This window comes from Acinonyx jubatus, chromosome X (genome assembly GCF_027475565.1).
Source record: "Acinonyx jubatus isolate Ajub_Pintada_27869175 chromosome X, VMU_Ajub_asm_v1.0, whole genome shotgun sequence".
NCBI classification, from domain to species: Eukaryota; Metazoa; Chordata; class Mammalia; order Carnivora; family Felidae; genus Acinonyx; species Acinonyx jubatus.
In genome coordinates, this window is record NC_069389.1 from 82,680,768 (window position 1) to 82,700,224 (window position 19,457).

Below are 19,457 nucleotides of genomic sequence, written 5' to 3' on the forward strand. Positions count from 1 at the left end.
TGGAGAACTGAAATGCCTTCCCCCACGAGAAAGAATTATCATCTAAACCCACCAAGTTCCATTTAGCCTCATATACCTGCAAGAGGCAGGGGCTAATGGCTGCGAACCAGCCCTTTCTTTTTGCATACACAATATCTATTATGTTATTGGGGAGAAGTATGCAGGCTTAACTATGTTTTAAAATGCCAGCAATTTTTGCCTTTATTATCACTTTGAGACTTGGGAAAATAATCAAAGAATGACACCATCCTCATTCCAAAAGTGAAGTCCTAGCAAATCACAAAGGGAAAAACAAATGGAAAGGCTTCTTAATCTTGGAGCTAGCTGTGCTCCATTCTGCTCATTCTAGACACTTGGAGAGCTGATTTCAAGAATTTTCCAGATTCCAGATTAATCAGAAAGTACAACAGCTGGGATGACTGACAGCACAATAAGAATATCTTTGCTTCACAGAAAAGGACACAAGTTGACCTAGATTTGAATCTGCACAGTTACACAAGAGAAGCCTTCTTTTTTAATGTTTATTTATTTTTGAGTGGGAGAGAGAGAGAGCCAGAGAGAGAGTGAGGAAGGGAGAGGGGAAGAGGGAGACACAGAATCTGAAGCAGGCTCCAGGCTCTAAGCTGTCAACACAGAGCCTGATGCGGGGCTCAAACTCACAAACCGTGAGATCATGACCTGAGCTGAAGTCAGATGTTTAACCGACTGAGCCACCCAGGTGCCCCCTCCACTTTTTTTTAATGTTGAGAGAAGCCTTCTTGATGATACTTTGAATGCGGGCTGGGGAGGGATCTTCTATTTGACTTGCAACTCTTCTATAATTAAGACTTAGTCCAAACTCACTGCAAGACCATTTTTTAAAATGCCATCAAATGTTCAAGCCTTATTATGAATTATTACTTTATTTCTGTCTATTTCTCTTTGTCACCATTACTACTTTGTGGGATTTGCTCTTGACTTTCTCAACAAGATAACCAGACAAGCTCGGCTTAATGCTCCAACTTCTGTCACCTCTTGTCTCAACCTACAATCAAGGAGTCCCAGATCACTGACTGTAGCAGTGAGATAGCTGTTTGAACTCTGATATTCAGAGATAATGAGGTGGTGGGAAGGGTTGGCCTAGCACTCTGTGATGAAAAGGTAGGAGTATTTATAATTTTATGACCAACAATTTTGTTGGACCCTCACAATGGACCTCTTTCTATGGATTGATTTCCTAACTCTGTAAGCTATATAGGATGAAACAAAATTTTCAGGAGATAAACATTATTTTTATTTGGTCAGTGTCATTTTTCCTTCTTTAGATCTGCTTCTCATGAACTTGCTCTGGCTCCAACACAATCTTCTGGGGCTGCCATGAATGGTGGCAAAAAGCTACCTAGTTTTTTGGTTGATTCAGTCTACCGGTCAGTCACTTTAACAGAAGATGACAGGGGCAGCTGGGTGGCTCAGTCGGTTAAGTGTCTGACTTCGGCTTAGGTCATGATCTCATGGGTCATGAGTTCAAGCCCCGCATCGGGCTCTGTGCTGACAGCTCAGAGCCTGGAGCCTGCTTTGGATTCTGTCTCCCTCTCTCTGTCTGCTCTTCCCCAACTCATACTCTGTTTCTCTCTCTCAAAAATAAATAAACATTAAAAAATTAAAAAAAAAAAAACAGGAGATGACAAACACAATTCTGTGAAAACTGCTCTGGGGGGCGCCTGGGTGGCTCAATTGGTTAAGCAACCAACTGGCTGAAGTCATGACTGTGTGGTTCATGAGTTCAAGCCCCACATCAGGCTTGTTGCTATCAGCACATAGCCAGCTTCAGATCCTCTGTCTCCCTCTCTCTCTCTGCCCTCCCCCATTCATGTTCACTCTCTCTCGAAAATAAATAAACATTAAAAAAAAAAGAGGGGCTCCTGGGTGGCTCAGTCTGTTGGGCGTCCGACTTCAGAACAGGTCATGATCTCACAGTTTGTGAGTTCAAGCCCCATGTCAGGCACTGTGCTGACAGCTCATAGCCTGGAGCCTGCTTTGGATTCTGTCTCCCTCTCTCTCCGCCCCTCCCCCGTTCATGCTCTGTCTGTGTCTCTCTCAAAAATAAATACACACTAAAAATTAAAAAAAGAAAAGAAAAGAATACTGCTTTGGGAGGGTTGTAGACAGAACTGAGAGAGCATGGCTCCACCCCACTCTATCTTTTTGACCACACCCCCCCCACACACACATCAACATAGCAGCTCCCAGAAGAGTCTTGCCTGCAATAGAAGTGGGACAGCTTCATTAAAAAACTGTAAAAGTGGGGAAGTGTGTCTTCAGGACAAGCAGTGAAAGGACATGTACTCTGGAGTCAGGACACTGTTTTGCCACTTTATTATTGTTATTAGTAGTGGTGTTAGAATGTATAGAGTGTTTACTAGGCACCAAAATCTATGCTGGGCCCTTTATATAGTTTACATTTCATTTTTTAATGACCCAGGAGAAAAGTACTATTATAATCCCCATATTATAGATGGGGAAACTGAGGCACAGACAGTTTATCCTAATTGCCCAGAGTCATAGAGTCATAATCAGTAGCAGATCTGGCATTCAGACATAGGTATGTCTAATTCCAATTCCTAATTTCTTAATATTTTTCGTCCTCTGCTTCTCTAACAAACATGTGACCATGGCCAAGGAATCTAATTCCAAGTTTCCCAACCAATGTGCCACAGATAGGCTACAGGGGTGCAAATACATTACATCTTCAGCTCTTGGGTGGCCAGTGAGACCTGGGATGTCCAGTTACTTTGAGCTGCTAGAAACCTTGTCATTTTATCCCAATAAGCAAGTAAACTATATTTTATTATGTTCTACATGTACAATGACATGAAAAAGTTGAGGCGATATTATTTAACTTCTGTTAACTTCAGTGTTGTCATTTATAATGTTGGATTAATCATATTTATTTGCTTGGGTTTTGATGGGGATTAAATGAGATAATGTACATAAGTCACTGTAGTCACTCAGGGTTTTCCAGAGAATATCTATCTATCTATCTATCTATCTATCTATCTATCAATCATCTATCTATCTATCTATCTATCCATCCCCAGACTGTCTCTCTCTCTCTCTCTCTCTCTCTCTCTCTCTCTCTCTCTCTCTATATATATATATATATATATATATATATATATATATTATAAGTAATTGGCTCATGCAGTTATGGAGTCTGACCAGTCCCAAGATCAGCAGTCAGCAAGCTGGAGACTCAAGAGAACTGATGGCATAAGTTCCAGTCTAATTGCCGGCAGGCTTGACCCAGGAAGAGCTGACGTTTCAGTTTGAGTCGAGAGGCATGAAAAAAACAATGTCCCAGTTCAAAGCAGTCAGGCAGAAGGAAATTCTCTCTTACTCAGGGGAAGGTCCTTTTGTGCCATTTGGGCCTTCAACTGATTGGATGAGGTCCACCCACAAGAGGGAGGACAATTTGTTTTACTCAGTCTACTGATTCAAATGTTATTTTTACCCAGAAACCCTTTACAGACCCACCTAGAATAACGTTTGACCAAATGTCTGGGCACTCCATGGCCGTCAAGTTTGCACATAAAATTAAGCACATAGTCACCTGGCATGATATCTGACATGTGGTAAGGACTTCATAAAAGATCCCTTCCTTCAGGGAGTAATGAGTTAATGAGATAAAGAAATATACGCACACATATAATAATATCTCTGCTAGGAGGTTTGTACTCCTACTAGGGAGCAAGACATTCTAATTCAATAAAACTGCATGATTCCCAAAGACTCTTAAAAGTGACACAAAGGAGGTAAAGCCAGGTAAATCCTTTTGGTTGGGAAGCTTTTTAGTGCCTCTCAAACTGCATAAGATCTGGTGGATGGCAGTGGTGGTGGGGGGGTGGGTTCTGCTTCTTCCTCCTATAAATTGAGCTGGTTCCTGGGAAGGGTCAGGAAAAGCAAGACTTTGTGTGCTGCAGCTTTAAAAGTCAGCAGACACCAATGAGGTGTTCACTTCAGGTCCCCTCTCCCAGCTACCTCATAATATTGAAGTCAATGTCATAAAGGACAAAAATTATATAGCCACAGCTTGTGCCCTGTTACAAAAAGTTTTCATGCAGCTTGCTAATAATGATCCCAACCAAAGAAATACATAACAAAAGGAGAGAGTTTTTTTGAATCTTTTGTATTTGTCAGCTGCAAAGCAGTGTGCAAATATCATGATAATAGCAAAAAAAATACAAAGAAGTATATTAAAGTATTTATAACATCTTAAGGGGAGATTATAAGGATAATGAGTTAAATTATGATTGCCAGCATGAATTCAATTAACACTACTGATATTATACATTATTTCTAATAATGTAAGTTGTCATTCCTAATATTAAACATTATTTCCAATATCATAAATTATATTACAGATAAGAATTATCACTGCTAAAGTTATAAATCAAATTGTATTTACTATCTTCACTATTAACAATAATACTGAGTACTTACTACGTATTAGATACTGTGTGTTCTAAGTGCCTGACATGTATTCATCATTAAATTCTCACAAGACCCTTATGAAGTAGGCCCAGATATTACCTCTGTTTTGCTGATATGGAAACTGAAGCACAGAGATGTTGAAATGACACCCCCCAAGGAAACATAAGTAGGGAGTTGCAGAGTTCATAAGTAACTGAACCTAGTTCCAAGGCCTAAAATCCTTAACCCCATGCTATACTGCCTATAAAGAAATTTTTTTCTAGTCTTCCCTAGTATCTCATTCTGTTTGAGAATTTGTTGGAATCAGGCAAAAAGTAGTGCAAAGCATCTGAGAAGACCTGGCTAGCTTTGGATGAAGGCCAGATCCTTTATTATTATTATTATTTTAAATTTTATTTCTTGGAGTGGGGTTTGGAGAATTCTAGACACTGGTCAGAAGTCACATATCATTAACCAAGGCACAGCTAGAGCCTGGAGCCTGGGCCTGGAGTCCCTGGTTTAGCAAGGCAACAGGCAGGGGGTGAGGTTAAGCTCATAATTTTGGGGGGAAATATTGAGCCAGCAGGACTGAGATAAAAGATATAGGGGAACTTAAAAAATAAAGTTCAGATTTCAGAGGGGTCTAAGACCCTCTATCAGGTCCCACCTCTGCTTAAGAAAGGATGTTTACACCCTCTTGACCTCAGAACGTAAACCATCTGATCATGGTATCTCTAGAGGCAGATCACACTCCCAGCAGATATCCCCAGACTGCCCCTACAGCCTGTGACTGAGACCTCTGGGGCCCATGGTGGGAGAAGGTTCCCAGGTGGAGGTCCCTGGAATCACCCACATCTGATATGCTTTATGAGGTCTGTGGATGTGAATGCAGAAGATACACATGCCACTACAAATGGTTGCATACAGGAATAGAAGGAACAGGACTGCAAAATCCAGGAAGAAGGTGGGGCTGCTGCTAGGTGGTAGAGACAACAGGGCTCCAGCAGGCTAGCTTGCTCTCCATCTTCCCTTTGTCCTCATTTCCTATACCCCTCCTAACATACAGGATAAAGCTAGGTTTATATTTTGAAGGGTATTTTTTTTTGCATGGCCCTGATTTTTGGGAAAGGTGATCTAGCCTCCATTATGCATTAGGAAACATATCAGGGGACATTCGTCCTGATATCCCCATTTGTGCCTGTTTAGGCAGAATGCCTCCTAAGCTCAGTGCTAACCAAAATGGTCAAAACCTCTGTGTGTCCTTAAGTGTGAATGTGACCAGAGCAGACCCTGTTATCCACACTTCCTCTGATCTCTACCCAAAGTCACCTGGCACACATATCTGCTTATGTCTGCCTTGAACATACAGACCTCAAAGGGTAGAGGCTAGCGCTGTGGGTACCAGGGAAGACCTCTCCACAGCCAGCACCACTACAGGTGATTCATGCTTCAGGAAATTTTTCTAGAGAATTCACAATGTGACAGAGTAAAATCTCAGGCCTCTCTCGATCCAGCCCCTTCTCTGGTTTAGAGTTCAGACTCTGGATGGGGTGAAAATAGAGCAGTTTGGAAAAGGAATGGCACCAAGTGTGTGTGGGTAGTGGATGAAAGAAAGGAGGAGGATTTGTCAATGGTGGGAGGTGTTGTCAGACAGGATATTTTTGGTAAATTTTATTGAGTATAACTGCTGTGGAGACTTTGGTTTCCATGGGCCTTTCAGGAGGGGAAGGGAATAGTCAGGACTCCATGGTTTGGTGGGCTCCATGGTTTGGTAGAGTCTGGGGCCCCTTATTCCAATGGCCCTACTATGGCAGTCTGAGCTGTGTTATTCTCAAAGGTTCTGCAAAATTCCCAAGCTCATTGGTAGATAAATAGTCATTAACAAGGAACTGTGGCTTGGCATGTGTAGGTATGCCCAGGTAAACCATCCCCTCTCTGTTTTACCATCTAGAGATCTTTCATACAGCCTTCTACTAGTGTGCAGACTGGTATTGGGGTGGTGGGCCTGGAGTTCTAACTGCTTATTAAACAGACTTCCACCCAATCCTATCTCTAAGTCTCACCTTCAACCTCCCACCACTCCTACAGGGGAACCCTTGCCTCCTATTCCTTACTATGAGGGGCTGACAACCCTCTATCCAATTAACAAATCTCCTTTGTTCCTTCTCTCAAGGCCTCATTCACCCAGACATCATCATCTTTTATCCCTTTATTCTCCTCACTCCATTCCCTCTAGTTTTCCAGGCCTTATAGATTGATATAAATCTTATCCAAGTATATGTTGGGCACATGGAGGCAAAGCCTTGCACCACTGTGCGATGTCAAATGCTAGCTATATAAACAGCTGTAAACAACAGGCTGTTGACATGAGCTATCTTCCTTTGACCAGGGAATTCAGAGTAGGTGGATAAAGGTAGAGAGGGTGGTGTCACAGATGGAGAGAGAAAAAGGGCACTCATTAACTGAACATTGACAACAGTATCTTTCTTTGCATTTTCCCTTTTTAAAATTTGCTTATTCTTTTTACCTGGGCTACTAGGAAGTTAAGCACCATAATGAAGGATTAACAAACCTTTAAGAAGAATTTATTGTGTATCAACACTCTACCAGATGCTTTTGACCTGAGCTATTTCAAATGTGTCTCCTGACAACATCAGGAGGGAGAGAGTCAAACCCCACCCCTACTCTAGGCACCCCACCCCTGCTTAGATCCCAAACATCAGCACCTCTAACACCAACCACTGCCTGTGCCTAGGACCATTTTATGATGAAAGAGAATGAAATCGTCATTCTTTTCTGATACATAATAATAATAAGATAGTAACTTGGGTAAAAATATTAGTTATATGTGACAATCATTCCCATCCATTAATACAAGCAGTGGTTAAGAGAATGGAATCTGGAATCAAACTGGCTGTGGTCAGGCAAGACATTTAACCTCTCTGAATCTCAATTTGCTCAAATGTAAACTAGGGATATCTATAATACCTACCGTGCTTACATGGTTGTTGTGATTAAGTGAGTCGATGCATGTAAAACACTTCAGCAGCATCTGATACACAGTAAGGAGTTAAGAAACTCTCCTATTATTAATATCATCATCATTACTACTGTGTGCAAGTTATAACTCATTTAAATCTGATAAAAACCCTGTAAAGTGTGAATTTCTCCCTATTTTAAAAGAAGCATTCATTCCTAATAGTATTAATTACAACTATGGTACTAACATAAATGCAAATGATAACAATATTAGTGAGGCCTCATAATTATGTCCATTTTACAGATGCATGCCAAGATTCTTAGGAGTGGTATTATGATTATAATACCAATGTAATGTAAATTATCAATATTCCCAAATCATCTCAATTTCAGAGGCAGCAACAGATAACACCATTATTCTTATATATGGTGTTATCCATTATTAGGATAGATGCTAAAATAACATAAGTAATAATAATAATAGCAACATTAATTATGTGATATATGATTTATGCCATTTCCAAGAGGGGAAGAATACCACACCAGCATTACCAGGAATGTTAGGTACTATAGTTTTTTTTTTTTTTAATCACAATAATGCAAGTAACTGTATTAATGTTTCACCTCAGTCATCCTGATTCTGATGAGATGAAAAGGTTAACAGCAGGTCTTCTTAGCAGTGCAGAATCAATTTAGTATTAATTATGTTTATTAATGATTAAACTGTTACTGTAATACTTGTAATAAATAATGCAATTATGGTATACATAATATGAGTTAATACATTTGTGGTATTCATTATAATAATGATTAATGACATAATCACTTAGTTATGACCTGAATTATAATAATAGATACCATAAAGGTGAAATAATTAAATAATATAATAATGTAAGCACAAATAATAATGGATGCAGGGCAATTATCCCCAATTAACAAAAAGTAAAGCATAGCACAAGTCCTCCTGGTGGTGCTTGCTAGTTAACTAATATTATAACATTATAATATTAATTTAACTACAGACAATATTATTATGGATGTGCTATAATTATGCCTCTTTTACCATGGGGACAGTCAATATCCAGGCACAGTGACATATATTAGTTCTTTAATGTTAACCTAAATGCACATAGTAACATCACAGAATGTCCTATTACCATACCACTTCTGAGAGGGGAGAAGGCGAGGCCAGCATCCGGGGTAGAGAAAAGTGTAATTATGGCGCCAGCGCTACGCAGATGCACGCTACACCCAGGAAGTGCTCCGAACCCGGCCCTCTCCCTGGCGGGGATGGGCAGGGCCAGCTGCGCAGTGGATGGCGCCCCCTTGAGCACCCTCTCGACCACGTGGGTGCTACAGGTACTTATCCTGCGCCGCATCCCCCAATCGCCCCACCCCCAGCTGAGGCATCGGCTTCCGGCCGGCCTGCGTTCCCTCAGCCCTTGGCACGCCTTGGCAAGCTCTTTCAAGAGCGCTACCTTATAGCGTCGGTCGCTGGGGAGAGGCGCTCCACCGCTCCAGTGTTGCGGACATTTACTCCTGGAGGCCATGCGGGCCAACCCACCCCCCAGGTGCCCGTTGGCTGCCGCCGCCCTCCCAGTCCGGGAGTAGACGAGAGGGGATGGGGAGGGGGTGACCAGGCGGGGCTGCCGCTGGGAGCGACGGAGGGGAGAAACTGTTTCCCCCTTCCATTATCATCCTTCCTGGACACCAATGTAGATGAGGCTGGAGTTCAGGGTGCCGACCATGCACACGTTGTGAGTGGATGGCGAACAGATGCGCTTGGGGTATGGAGTAAGGAAAGGAAGTGTTCAGGGTCTGGGAGATGCTTCTGAGATAATGTGAATGGGTGGAGGTTGTCAAGCCACCCATCCCTTTGTCCGGTTTGTCCTGGAATCAGTAATTGCCCCCATCCCCAACTTATTTGAACAGAGTAATGAAGGAAGTTGGCAGCCAGTGAGCTAAGTGGATATCTGAGGGAACAGCGTACACAGCCATTGGAAAGGCCTGGAAGCTAGAAGAAGCTCTGTTGGTTTTATGAATTATCAGAAGGGCCCTAGCACAAATAACAAAAAAAATATCTACGAACTAACATGTAAGTCTCAACTTTATTTAGTCCTACACTTCTTTTTTAGGATAGTCACAACTTTATATGATAAATGTTTATTTAAACGTATAGTATTTTATATAAGGCATATATTAGGATGAATCACAAAATTGTCAATATTTAAACTTTTTGGTTTATAAAAGCAGCCATTTCAGTGATTCAAACTATTATAGTTAACTTATAAATATATTTATTTATAACAATTTACTTTATACTATATACACTATTATTACATAAACATAAGGTGAATATATTATACAAATATATGCAAATTTATAAGCTACAAGTATGATATGCAATCTGTAAGAGTAAATCTATATGTAATTTATAAAATGTAAATATTATATGCAATCTTTAATAATGTAGTATTTTTATAATATAGCATATACCAAGTATAGGTATATACATATTACTCTACACTGTTTTATGTAATTAATATGAAAACACATGCTAAAATATTTCATAATGGCCATTTGAAATGAAATTTATAGGTATTATGACTTACCCCTGCCTTAAATTTGGAAAAAAAATAATGACCTAACTTTAATATAAAGAGGATATAAAAGACACTTTTTATTGAAATAATGTGTATTGTTACATATAAATGCTTGGAAAGAACAATAGAAGAATTAATAAAATAGATACGTAGTTAATAGAAGTAGTAGTAGTCAAAGTAGTAATAGAAAAGACTTGCTGAGTACTATCTGTGTGCCAGGCACTGTTCTAAGCATTTGAGGTGCACTGATGTATTTAATCCTTACAGCCCCCTGACAGTCAGAACCAGCAGAGGGTTTCCATTATTTGGTTAGCTCAGCAGGATGAGGGGTTTATAGTGGCCAAATGATGTGCTAAACTTGCAAATGTAGAGGGAAATAAGTTATCTAAAGAAGATGACTAAGCCCTAATAGGTACTTACTTTGGAGTCACTTTTCCTAGTTGACACAGAATTTGATTTGCAGTAGAGGCAGCCAGGTGCAGAGTTGAAGATGTGGGCCCTGCTTGTAACTTTTAGAACCTTGCTATTTGATGAGCAGCAATTGTGTCTCTGCCATGAATCAGAACTTTCTCCATAACAGAGCAGAACTTCAACTGAGGTTCAATCAGAGGTCTTATCCTGAAATCTGTGTGGCAGCACATGGCACGAAAACAACTAACTTTGGGCAGAAAACACCTACAGACTCTGAGGTTTGCCCCCACTAGGGTTCTGTGTGTGAGACATACAGTGTGCACGTTATGCGGAATGTGCACACCTCTAAGCACACTCTCTTAGACCTCAGTTGACTGGAACCCACATCACAAGAGCCCTGTTAAATGGCTTTCATTCCCACCTATATTCCCCATTGTAAGAAACTTTTAGTCACTATAGTAATTTTTTTCAGGATACCTATTTATGTATGCAAGAATCTACAAGTTGGAAGGAATAGTGGTTATATCTAGACAGGAGTTTGAGGTAAGGATGGGACTGTGTATGGTGGTTAAAGGGGACATTAGCTATATCTGCAATGCTTTATTTCTTTAGTAAAACAAAGCTACTGAAAGCAAATTGGAAAAAAGTTCACATTATTAAATTTGGATGGTAAAATCATGGGAATTTGTAATATTATTCTTTTTAGTTCTCTGTAATTTTGAAATTAAGGAAAAAATCAAAAAGAATATTACCAGGGAGAGATTTTTCAATTTAGCACATATACATCTTGTCTTCTTGATGAAAGACCTTACCAACCATCAGATAATCTGATTTATTGGTGCTTCATTAGAGCTTGTCTAGTTTAATGCCTCCATTTCTTTTCAGAGTAGAAACTGACTTTCTCAAATGTCATGTATCTTTTTAAATGGGCAGAGGTGAAATGAGAACCCAGGGTCTCTGATCTCTAGCTAGCTCTATGTTCTTTTCACTCTGTTATGCCTTTTTCTTATACTGCCTTGGCATTGGAGTCTAGGGTGATGACCCCGAGGGCCTGACAAATCCTCATTGAATCCAGAAAGATTTCGGTCTCATCATGATTCTTTACTTACTAAAGCAGAAAATTGGATTTGGATGTTTTATTTTTTATTTTTTTATTTTTAATGTTTATTTTTGAGACAGAGACAAAGAATGATCAGGGAGGGGCAGAGAGAGAGGGAGACACAGAATTGGAAGCAGGTTCCAGGCTCTGAGCTGTCAGCACAGAGCTCAAACTCACAAACCGCAAGGTCATGACCTGAGCAGAAGTTGGACGCTTAACCAACTGAACCACCCAGGAGCCCCTATTATTTTTGACTTTTAAATTTGCATCCAAGTTAGTTAGCATATAGTGCAACAATGATTTCATGAGTAGATTCCTTAATGCCCCTTACCCATTTAACCCATGCCCCCTCTCACAACCGCTCCAGCAACCCTCTGTTCTCTATATTTAAGAGTCTCTTATGTTTTGTCTGTCTCCCTGTTTTTATATTAGTTTTGCTTCCCTTCCCTTATGTTAATCTGTTTTATGTCTTAAATTCCTCAGATGAGTGAAGTCATATGATTTTTGTCTTTCTCTGACGGACTAATTTCACTTAGCATAATACTCTCTAGTTCCATCCATGTAGTTGCAAATGGCAAGATTTCATTCTCTTTAATTGCCAAGGAATACTCCATGGTATATATATACCACATCTTCTTTATCCATTCATCCATCAGTGGACATTTGGGCTCTTTCCATACTTTGGCTATTGTCGATAGCACTGCTATAAACATTGGGGTGAATGTGCCCCTTTGAAACAGCACACCTGTATCCCTTGGGTAAATACCTAGTGGTGCAATTGCTGGGTATTAAGGTAATTCTACTTTTATTTTTTTTTTTTTTGAGGAATCTCCATACTGTTTTCCAGAGTGGCTGCACAAGTTTGCATTCCCCCCAGCAGTGCAAAAGAGATCCTCTTTGCATCCTCGCCAACATCTGTTGTTGCCTGAGTTGTTAATTTTAGTCATTCTGACTGGAGTGAGGTGGTATCTTACTGTGGTTTTAATTTTATTTCCCTAACAATGAGTGATGTTGAACATTTTTTTCATGTGTTTCTTAGCCATCTGGATGTCTTCTTTGGAAAAGTGTCTATTCATGTCTTTTGCCTATTTCTTTACTGGATTATTTGTTTTTTGGGTGTTGAGTTTGATAAGTTCTTTATAGAGTTTGGATACTAACCCTTTATCTGATATGTCATTTGCAAATATCTTCTCCCATTCTGTCGGTTGTCTTTTAGTTTTGTTGATAGTTTTCTTCTCTGTGCAGAAGCTTTTTATCTTGATGAGGTCCCAATAGTTCATTTTTGCTTTTGTTTCCCTTTCCTCTGGAGACGTGTTGAGTAAGAAGTTGCAGCAGAGGTCAAAGAGGTTTTTGCCTGCTTTCTCCTCTAGAATTTTGATGGCTTCCTGTCTCACATTTAGGTCTTTCATCCATTTTGAGTTTATTTTTGTGTATGGTATAAGGAAGTGGTCCAGGTTAATTTTTCTGCATATTGCTGTCCGGTTTTCCCTGTACCATTTGCTGAGGAGACGGTCTTTATTCCATTGGATGTTCTTTCCTGCTTTGTCAAAGATTATGTTTGTGGGTCCATTTCTGGGTTCTCTATTGTGTTCCATTGATCTGAGTGTCTGTTTTTGTGCCAGTACCATATTGTCTTAATGATTACAGCTTTGTAATACATCTTGAAGTCTGGGATTGTGATGCCTCCAGCTTCGGTTTTCTTTTTCAGGATTGCTTTGGCTATTTGGGCTCTTTTCTGGTTCCATAAAATTTTAGGATTATTCTAGCTCTGTGCAGAATGCTGGTATTATTTTTATAGGGATTGCAGATTTGGATGTTTTATTATTATTTTATTATTGTTTCCATTTTATTTTTTATTATTTTTTAGGAATATAAGTTATTGTCAAATTGGCTTACATACAACACCCAGTGCTCATCCCAACAAGTTCCCTCCTCAATGCTCATCACTCATTTTCCCCTCTTCCCCAACCCTCCATCCACCCTCATTTTGTTCTCTATATTTAAGAATCTCTTGTGGTTTGCCTCCCTCCCTCTCTGTTTGTAACTGTTTTTCCCCCATCCCTTCCCCCATGGTCTTCTGTTAAATTTCTCAAGATCTACATATGAGTGAAAACATGTAATATCTGTCCTTCTCTGACTGACTTATTTCCCTCAGCATAATGCCTTCCATTTCACACATGTTGCTGCAAATGGCATGATTTCATCCTTTCTCATTGCCAAGTAGCATTCCATTGTATATATAAACCACATCTTCTTTATCCATTCGTCACTTGATGGACATTTAGGCTCTTCCCATAATTTGGCTAGTGTTGAAAGCGCTGCTATAAACATTGGAGTACATGTGCCACTATGCATAAGCATTCCTGTATCCCTTGGGTAAATTCCTAGTAGTGCTATTGCTGGGTCATAGGGTAGTTCTATTTTTAATTTTTTGAGGAAACTTCACACTGTTTTCCATAGAGGCTACACCAGTTTGCATTCCCACCAACAGTGTAAGAGGGTTCCCATTTCTCTATATCCTCGCCAGCATCTGTAGTTTCCTAATTTGTTCATTTTAGCCACTCTGACCGGTGTGAGGTGGTATCTCAGTGTGGCTTTGATTTGTATTTCCCTGATGATGAGTGACGTTGAGCATCTTTTCATGTGTCTGTTGGCCACTGGGATGTCTTCTTTGGAAAAGTGTCTATTCATGTCTTCTGCCCATTTCTTCACTGGATTATTTGTTTTTTGAATGCTGAGTTTGGTAACTTCTTTATAGATTTTGGATACTAACCCTTTATCTGATATGTCATTTGCAAATACCTTTTCCCATTTCGTTAGTTGCCTTTTAGTTTTGTTGATTGTTTCTTTTGCAGTGCAGAAGCTTTTTATCTTGATGAGGTCCCAATAGTTCATTTTTGCTTTTGTTTCCCTTGCCTTTGGAGATGTGTCGAGTAAGAAATTGCTGCGGCTGAGGTCAAAGAGGTTGTTGCCTGCTTTCTCCTCTAGGATTTTGATGGTTTCCTGTCTCACATTTAGATCTTTCATCCATTTTGAGTTTACCTTTGTGAATGGTGTAAGAAAGTGGTCTAGTTTCATTCTTCTGCATGTTGCTGTCCAGCTCTCCCAGCACCATTTGCTAAAGAGACTGTCTTTTCCATTGGATACTCTTTTCTGCTTTGCCAAAGATTCATTGGCCATACATTTGTGGGTCCAATTCTGGTTTCTCTATTTTATTCCATTGGTCTATGTGTCTGTTTTTGTGCCAATACCATACTGTATTGATGATTACAGCTTTGTAGTAGAGGCTAAAGTCTGGGATTGTGATGATGCCCGCTTTGGTTTTCTTTTCCAACATTACTTTGGCTATTTGGGGTCTTTTATGGTTCCATACAAATTTTAGGATTGTTTGTTCTAGCTTTGATAAGAATGACAGTGCAATTTTGATTGGGATTGCATTGAATGTTTAGATTGCTTTGGGTAGTATTGACGCTTTAACAATATTTATTCTTCCAATCCATGAGCATGGAAAGTTTTTCCATTTCTTTGTGTGTCTTCAATTTCCTTCATAAGCTTTCTATAGTTTTCAGCATACAGGTCTTTTACATCTTTGGTTTATTCCTGGGTATTTTATGGTTCTTGGTGCAATTTTAAATGGGATCAGTTTCTTTATTTCTCTTTCTGTTGCTTCATTATTGGTGTATAAAAATGCAACCAATTTCTGTACATTGATTTTGTACCCTGCAACTTTGCTGAATTCATGTATCAGTGCTAGCAGCTTTTTGGTGGAGTCTTTCGGGTTTTCCATGTAGAGTATCATGTTGCCTGCAAAAAGTGAAGATTTGACTTCTTCTTTGCCAATTTGGATGCCTTTTATTTCATTTTGTTGTCTGATAGCTGATGCTAGGGCTACCAACACTATGTTAAACAGTAGTGGTGAAAGTGGACATCCCTGTCTTGTTCCTGATCTCAGGGGCAATGCTCTCAGGTTTTCCCCATTGAGGATGATATTAGCTGTGGGCTTTTCCTAAATGGCTTCTATGATGTTTAAGTATGTTCCTTCTATCCTGACTTTCTTGAGTGTTTTTATTAAGAAGAATGTTGTATTTTGTCAAATGCTTTTTTGCAGCTATTGACAGGATCATATGGTTCTTATCCTTTCTTTTATTAATGTGATGTATCACGTTGATTGATTTGTGAATATTGAACCAGCCCTGCATCCCAGGAATAAATCCCACTTGATCATGGTGAATAATTCTTTTTATATGCTGTTGAATTCAATTTGCTAGTATCTTGTTGAGAATTTTTACATGCAGATTCGGATGTTTTAAAAAAGATTTTCAACAATCCAAAAGTTAATCTATAGCGAATGTGAAAATCAATTAACCAAAGCAGTTCACTCCATTAGCACTTAGTTGTGCAAAGTCTAATGTAATGAAAATATATAAAACTACATTCAGTAAGACCTACTAAGTGTCTGGTCCATGAGGTACTTGAGCATAGATGAAAACAAACAAACAAACAGGAGTCTATGACTTTGAACCAATGAGCCAATTAATATGGTAGGAAAACGAGGATGCCATTCCTAACTTACACCTAGGTAAACTAAAGTCTGGGCATGACTCAGATTTGTTTGGGGAGGATTGGAAGGTGGGAGAAGTGGTATGAGGTTGCAGACAGGAAAGAGCTGAGTGGGCAAGGGCCGACAGCATAACTGTTCCCTGACAAGCATGACTAGGGTAGGACTAGGAGTGAGGAGGTCAGTCTGTCAAGAGCAAGGTGTCTGATTTGGAAGAGCTTGCGTAGTAGAATTGTTGATTTTGCCTGACTTACCAGAGAATCGTGAGTTCTGGGACAGGGATGTAGCATAGATTTTATTTTTTATTCCTGTTTCTAGTGATGCTGGCTAATGGAAAGGTGGCAGTCACTTGTAATTGTGAACACATTTTGTACATTTGGGTCTATCTCCTGATATTTCTATCAAAGTTTGGACACATCACTGCTTCCGGTGGTGGGTAGCAATAGGAAGAATCTTAAGGTCTTTGATAAATACAAACAACTTTTGGGGCGCCTGGGTGGCGCAGTCGGTTAAGCGTCCGACTTCAGCCAGGTCACGATCTCGCGGTCCGGGAGTTCGAGCCCCGTGTCGGGCTCTGGGCTGATGGCTCAGAGCCTGGAGCCTGCTTCCGATTCTGTGTCTCCCTCTCTCTCTGCCCCTCCCCCATTCATGCTCTGTCTCTCTCTGTCCCAAAAATAAATAAACGTTGAAAAAAAATTAAAAAAAATAAATACAAACAACTTTCGATTATTAGGAAATTTGGGAGGAAAAAACCTACATGATTTCATCCCATAAACATTTAATGAATGCCTACTATGTACAATGCACCAGACCTTGTCCTAGGAATACAGAGTAAATGAGATGCCCATCTAACTGGGAAGATGTGTAGACAAAACATATGGTGAAGGGAAAGGATTCATATGGAGCAATGAAGTACGGTTTCGTAGAAGAAGTGGCATTTGAAGCTGGATCTTGGAGGATTAGTAGATCTCAATAGGCACAGAGGCAAGGATATTCTAGAGGAAGGAACCAGAAGAACAAAGGCAGAGAGAGGTGATTGGCATATTCAGGGAAGGTGAGTATTGACTGAAGTATAGGATGTGAGGAATAATAGAGAGGGGCAGAAAAGACAAGCAGTCTAGGGTGAACCAGGGGAGCCAGGCTTAGGGATTTGCATACTGGGAGTCACTGCAGATTTTGAGCAGTGAAAGGACATGGTCATATACTTCAGAAAGATCACTTTGGTAGCAGTTTAAAGAACAGATTGGAATGAGAGGGTTAGAGAATCATTTAGAAGAGAATTGCAATAGTCCAAACAAGATATGAGACTCGGACCTAGAGATTCACAACTATGAAGATGGAGAGGAGGGGAAGAATTTAACTGTTCAGAAATGACTAGCTCCTATGTCTTATTGGAGGATCAGGGGGAGGTCAGTGGGAAGGGAAAGGCAAGATTCAGGGATGATTTTGAAAGATTTTTATTTGGATAACTGCAAACATAGGAGGCAGAGCAGATTTGGCATGGAAGATAAATTCACTGCCAAGCATTCTGGATTTGAGGGGGCAGCAGAAAGCCTGCTGGAGGGGTTGGTGGGCAGTGCTGATATCCTGTCTCCCACAGGCTCATTGCTGCCGCAGCCTCCATATTAACATTAGTGCATCTGAGAAGGGCTCCTGGCTAATGACTAATTCCCAAGGAAGCTCTCATCAGGTCTCAGGTAATCAGGAGTTGAGGAGTTGGTTGTAATGTTTCACGTGGCTTCACCTCCAGAACATAATTGAGGCTCATTTGTCACGTAAAGATCTAAGGAATGATCTTGACAAAGCATAGCACAGATCCTGTAATGAAAAGGAAATGAAGATGGTTGCCAGCCCGTTATTAAGCGTAATAACTAGGTTGAAATGAGATGAAAGACTTCATTTAGGCAGAACTTTTTCATTGACGAATGGTAGGGGGTAAAAGTGTGAAAGGAAAGCATATAATCCAATTCATAAAAAGTGTGGAAATGCTTTTTAAAACCTGAAGCAATAATCAGTCATTCTATTTATAGAGCTGGAGTGGGGAATAGTTTCTCTATTGATGGATACTGATGCACAGATGAAAGTTTTAAAATAATTTTTTTTTCTACTGACAGAACTTTGTTTAAGAAATAATGAAATAGCTCTGTCCATATTTCCAGGCTGGGGCAAGGAGGCATGGGTCCAGTAGTAAGGATGCAGGCCATTTACTTCTTGAAGAGTTTGACATCTTGTGCTTGGGGCTGCCCACTTGAGGCATATAATGTTCACTGTGATGCGTATAAATACAAAGAAACTTGTCTTTAGGTGTGTGTTTGGGGGAGAGCTGAGAGAAATAGAAAGTATTTAACTCCCACATTAAAATATTAAGAATAAAGAGAATAACATTGTGTTTAATAATTATAATACATAAATACAAATGTTAAACACACAACTTTATTCCTAGATTATAATTTTAGGAATTGGGCGATCATTCCTAAATAGTTTTAAATAAATCAATATGGGTCAGATAAAATTGATCCAAGTTTTAGATCTGATCTTCAGAGGTTAAATCAAGTACACAAATTATTAAGAATGCATTACTCTGTAAGTACTGTGTGTAATTCATAAATAATTGGCATATATTATTTTATGGCTATTATTCCCACAATGATTATTGGAGGATAGATTATCAGTCAGCTGGAAAGGTCTACTCTCCAGGACAGGAATGTGTTCTTTGGAATACATATGACAATTTGGGTAGCATCAAGCAAATTTTTAATATTTTAATGGATCATGAGCTAGGATGAAGAGTATAGGAGGCAGTATATAGAACACGCAGTGATTAAGAACATAAGTTCTGGAGCCCAACTCATCTGCCTTGGGATCCACACTCTACCATCACCACCTGAGTGACCTTGAGAAAGTCATTTAAACACTAATTCTTTTTTTTCTCCTCAGTAAAATGGGAATGATAAGAGTCCCTATCTCCCTCAGTTAACATGATAATGAAATGAGAAAACAATGGCAAAGCACCTATCACAGCACTTAAGTGTTCTGTACTAAGAGCTCAGATAATACTAGTGATTGCTATTGCAGCTTTCTGTGCTGGGTCATCCACCTGCTGTGTGTGTAACTGGTTACCAGTTTGAGCAAGAACTTAGTTGCATGCTCAACTTTTGGCTCCCTCTATCATCTGCATTGGTGCATCCCCAGAAGTGTGCTGTGATTCCCTCCCCAGCAACCAGTGGTTGGCAGATAGCAATTTCTCAATTTTAAAGGTCAGGAGCGGAAAATGCAAGTGCTGAACAAAAAACTTGGACAGCACCCCCTCTAGTGGTGGTTTGATGAATTGCCCCCAACAATTGCCCTGTTGATCACA

The 19,457-nt window shown here is 39.8% G+C and overlaps 1 protein-coding gene across 3 annotated transcripts in view; it reads left to right on the forward strand.

The window, feature by feature from the left end:
* Positions 1-19,457, forward strand: part of IL1RAPL2 (interleukin 1 receptor accessory protein like 2) — a 1,155,228-nt gene that overhangs the window by 564,609 nt on the left and 571,162 nt on the right. Inside the window, exon 1 of one of the 3 annotated variants that reach the window (XM_053201494.1) lies at positions 8,362-8,787. The exons of 1 other annotated variant lie outside the window; for it this stretch is intronic. In XM_053201494.1, coding sequence (XP_053057469.1) covers positions 8,574-8,787 — 214 coding nt within the window. In that variant the 5' untranslated portion in view covers positions 8,362-8,573. Of the gene's footprint in view, positions 1-8,361; positions 8,788-19,457 lie in introns of those variants that run through there. One more of the 3 variants, XM_053201495.1, reaches the window with a different exon arrangement.